Source organism: Bacillus rossius, chromosome 11, assembly GCF_032445375.1.
Source record: "Bacillus rossius redtenbacheri isolate Brsri chromosome 11, Brsri_v3, whole genome shotgun sequence".
Lineage (NCBI taxonomy): Eukaryota > Metazoa > Arthropoda > Insecta > Phasmatodea > Bacillidae > Bacillus > Bacillus rossius.
In genome coordinates, this window is record NC_086338.1 from 5,898,710 (window position 1) to 5,903,642 (window position 4,933).

The following is a 4,933-nucleotide window of genomic DNA, read 5'->3' on the forward strand; positions in this document are numbered from 1 at the left end:
GTCGAATATCAATATCTCGTAGATTGCCTGCAACGCGCGCTCTCTATCGAGAGCCGGGTAACTTACATTTAATGGCCCGCATTCTTTTGTGGTAAATGTGTACTACGGCAATACTTACTCGTTGGTTCACGTCACAGATTCAAGTGGCTTTCGTTCGCGTTACAGTTTGGTTTTTATATTTATAGTTGAAGAAAGGTTTTTGTTTAAATAATTATTAATATAAATTGTTCGGCGTGCTCTTGTATACTCCACCTTTTTTTTAAAAAAATTAATGTGTTTTCCATGAACAGGTTTTTTTTATGAATAACTTTACCTAACAAAATTTTTTTTACGCATAATCGTCACACCCCTACTTTTCAAACTTGAATTTAGAATAAAATGTGCAACGATTATGCGAGAAAACACAGTAATTTACAAGCACAGATTACAGAGAAGGTCAAAGTCATTTGTCATTTTGAAACTACTTTTGATACACAAAAAAAGAAGGAAAATATTATTTACCTACACTTTTCAGAATCAATCAATCATTCACCACTTTCAATAAAATAAAATTTTCATATATATATATACATACACAGACACTTTCACGGCAGTGTTTATAAAGTTTTTTTTTTGTTTTTTACAATTTAAAGTTTGAACAGTAATTACTTTTCCGATGTATAATATTGTAGATATATTTGAAACACATGTACCAACATTTACTTAAACCTCGTTTATCCAGACTAACTGGGACCAAAGGCAACGCGGACAGTCGAAATTTCGGACAATCAAGTAATATGGGAAATAAGCAATACTCTATAATATCATTATTGTGATACAATCATTTTGATCCAGCTAACACATCAATATTAAGTTAACTTTGTGATGTTATGCCTTAACTCCTAGTATTGTGATTACATGTAAAACTAAACTCGTTTAAGTTATTAAATAAGTAAAACAAATAAATCTAGTTTAAACTCCTTTTAATATAAATCGTTATTACTTGGCTAAGTAGCAATGATATATGTTTCATGGAGTGATAGCCCTAAACTAAAATTGACTGTTCAAACTAAGTAAATATAACATTTTTACCTGGAGTTAGCAAAACAACACTCATACCGCACTTCCTCATATTACTTCCAAAACCATTCATATTAATTTTACCATTGGGTATAATTTAGGACAACTTCACTACCGCTGCTAGCTCAGGGTTTTGTAGGGCATTGTTCTAGATGATCTCAGGGAAAACACCTCCAGGTGATAGAATCGCGATCACAGGAACTGGTAGAATAAATTTGGAAGGAATTCTAAGCTACTGCGACAATGTTATGCTGTTCTCAGGAACTGAAAACTCCATATCCCGGATGCTGCTGTAAATAGTAATTATGGAAATTTCTCACCATTAGATGATCAGATAACAGATAAATTCTTCGTAGTGCTACCAGCACTTAATAAGACCTTCAGGTGATTCATTAAGGCGTCTACGGCAAATAGAATGTGGAAATTGCTGAATAATTCCAAAATATTCGGATTCCTTATTTTTTTGTTTTGTCACGTCCGACACCAGTCTTCTTGTATTTCCATCCGAGAATTTACAACTTACAGTCCTACACCTGAAAAACGCTTTTCAACTCCCTTGGCGTCCTAGAATTTCTACTTTTTTCTTGTTGTAGCAACCCAAGACATAGCGACTATGAGAAAGCATGAAAGGAAATGTCATCAATGGAAGAATACCATCAAGACAAATAAATTATGAAACAGTGTCCACAACCAAAGATTAGACTTATTGAACAGGCGTAACACTCCATGCCTGTATGGTTGATGATACTAATTAACCTAATAAATATATATAATTAATTACAACTTAAACATATAAAGGAAATAATTAAAATATACTGTAAACTGGTGACTGTTTACAAGCAAAATCTTATGTTTTGTAACAAAATTACATAGTATTGCCATCAGCCGGGGTTTCGGGTGCGATTCCCGCGGCGAGTCTAAGGAGCTGTACGTGAAAATTGGGGTGTTTTCCGGGAGGGCGCCAGGCTAGCTCTGTCGTCTAACCGTGAGTGGGTCGATCGGCCCCAGCGTGTCCCCTAGACTCGGTGGCTTGACTTGGAAAGTAGCGATGGCCGGGTTAATCCCTGCACCGTAGAAAAAAAAACTGACCCGGAGTCGCGTGGGGAGTTGCGTTGAAAAAGGTATTCGGTGATGACTCTAGTTACCAGTCGTGAGGGATCAGAGACAAAATTTGAAGGCTCCCCACGGTACGCGCACGTCCGCTCCGGGCCGCGAGCTGATCAGAACTGCCTCAGGGGTTGGCATGCGGAGGGGGGGGGGGGGGACACTCCCTCCATGCACCAAGGTTACGCCGCTCGTCTCATTTGAGTGAAGACTTGGTGAGGGGTGCGTTCCGCCAGCAGGAGCCAGTACTGTGGGCTGAGGCCGGGCTAATGGCCTTCGGTCGGTACGACATCAAACGCCTCCCACTGAAGAAGCCCGGCCTTGCACGCGATCAGGCTCTGCGGCAGTTTGCACCCCTAGCATGTCGTTGACTCCCCATCCTGGCACCTGGGGTGGCTGCAGCTGGTGGGGCCACGTGGAGGCGTGATGAGGTAGGTGGTGGTGTGCAGTGTTGTGGTCGTGTGGTGGTGTGGTGTGGTGGCCTAGTTTTCACAGCATGTCCAGGCGGTTGGGGCTCTAAGCGGTCGCAGGTAGTAGTGCGTGTCCACCGGTGGTCGAGTTTTCTCCGTCGTGCCCTCAGGATTGCGGGGGCCGCGGTGGCCTCTCTCGGCCCTCCCGAGATCGTACTCGGCCAGGTACCCCGGGGGCCGCCTGTCCCTGGCGGGTCTCATCACTTGGCGTGTGGGCGGTTCGTCGGGCGCTTCTGGTGGGTCGTGAGGCGTCCGAGTGGTGGTTGTGGTGGTGTTGTTGTGGTCTTCCGTCGGTGTTGTACGGCGGTTGCTCGCATCGTGGTTGTTGGATGGCCCGCTAGAGTAAGGTTGCCTCCTTTGTTCAGGTATACCCAGGGTTTCTCCTGCCTCGTCGTCGGGTTCCTCCACGATGGGTGTAGTGCCCTCAGGTAGGGTTGCCGCCTCCTCCTCTGATGCGTGGGCGATCACTGGCCCAGCCGCACAGAGTTGTAGTTGTTGTCTGGTGGCGCCGAGTACCATGTCGTCGGGCTCGTTGATGACGGTGGTGGTGTCTCCCAATAGGCCCTCCGGATCGCTCAGTGAGACGTCGATGATGGTCACCTGTCCGTGGCGGGTCATCTGTCCTGGTTGGTGTGATGTTGTCATCTCGTGCATGAGATCTTGTGCATCACTTGGTGTTTCCAGGTCATCGAGGGCCTCTTCTGGTGTCCTGGTTCGGATGTCGTGGTCTTACTCTCCGGTAGCCGGTTCGGGCTCGTCTGCTACCGGTTGTTCATCGTCGTGCATGTCGTTGTGTGTCTCGTTGTGGTCTGGTACTTCCGGCATCAGCTCACCCGGTGTCGTGGCCAGTCGTAGATCGTTGCGGTGGATCTTCCGGATGCGCCGCCCCCCGAGTCTGACCAGATATGCGGTCCTGCCCACGCATCTCTGGATTTTGTAAGGCCCGCTACAGCGCGGTGCCAATCCCGCGCAGTAGTTGCGGGGGGCTGCAGACAGCGGGTGGACCCGGGCGTAGACTTGGTCTCCCACTCGGACTAGAGGTGGCTCCCGCGTGGTCTTGGGGGTGATATTCTGCGAGTAGGTCGTTTGTCGTCGCCGTGCGTCTTCATACATGTCTGTCCTGCGCTGGTCACGTTCCTCCGTCCCTTCTACATCGTGCAGCGTCCCGTGGGTGGCCCATTCGCCTGGGAGGTGCAGGTTACTCCCTTGCACCATCTCGGCGGGTGTGTGGCCTGTTGCTGCGTTCACACGATGGCGGATGCAGAACAGGGCGTCGGCGAGGTGTTGGTACCCACTTCGAGTGGTCGTCAGTCAGTCGGAGTCGGAGTTGGATCTTCAAGTCCTGGTTCCTGGGCTCGGTGGGGTTGGCTCTGGGATAGTAAGCTGGGGTGGTGTGGTGCTGGTTATGCACCCGCGTGCACCAGTCCTGCCATTGCCTGCCGATGAACTGGCTGCCATTATCGGTCAAGGCCGACTGTGGGTAGCCCCACCGAGGCAGGGATTCCTGCGTCATGAGGTGGATGATGGTAGACGCCCTGGCATTGCTGCACGGATATGCCTCTGTCCATCTTGTGAACATATCTGACATGACGAGTATGAACCTCTTCCCTCTGGGTGACCTGGGGTAGGGCCCCATCAGGTCGAGTGCGATGGTCTGGAATGCGTGGGTCGGTTGTCGTGAGTGCTGTTGCTGCTCCCCGTCGAGTCGGCGCGCCTTGCGGACTTGGCAGACCTCGCACTCCCGGACGTACTCCCTCACATCCCGCGCCTTGCCAGGCCAATGGTAGTGTTGGGAGACCGCGTGTCGTGTCTGGTCTGTACCGGGGTGTCCTGCCAGGTCGTGGTCATGGTAGAACCTCAAGACGGCCTCGCGCGCCTTGGGATGCACGTAGGTCTTCCACGACCCAGCTACTCCAAGCGCTCGGTGCATGATCTGGCCGTCCTGGTCTCTCCACGTCGGGTGTAGTTCGTCTTCGGCTTGTTGTCGTCGTCGGGTCATTTCGGTTGATTGACGTTGAGCGGTCATGACCCGTTGGTCGACGTCAGTTGCGGTGTCAGGTGGTGGGTCGGTTTGGTTGGCGTCGGTCGTGATCCGTAAACAGGTGTTTAGTGGCGAGAGGTGTTCGGTGTTGGGACCGGGCGGCAGCATGTCCTACCACTCCTCCACGTCGATGACCTCGTGTTGGTTGCTCGGTTGCCGCGACAGGGCGTCTGGCAGCTGGTTTTCTCGCCCTGGCACGTGCTCCACCACGAAGTCGAAGGACTGGAGGAGTAATGCCCACCGTATAAGTTTCCCTTTT

The 4,933-nt window shown here is 49.7% G+C and overlaps 1 protein-coding gene across 1 annotated transcript; it reads right to left on the reverse strand.

Annotated features, from left to right (window-relative positions):
• Positions 1-3,362: 3,362 nt before the first annotated feature.
• On the reverse strand, positions 3,363-4,632 carry LOC134536539 (uncharacterized). The gene is made up of 2 exons (XM_063376272.1): positions 4,070-4,632; positions 3,363-3,927 (listed from the first exon to the last, which is right to left on the reverse strand). Exons 1-2 carry the CDS (start codon positions 4,630-4,632, stop codon positions 3,363-3,365), a joined length of 1,128 nt encoding a protein of 375 aa, XP_063232342.1.
• Positions 4,633-4,933: the final 301 nt, after the last annotated feature.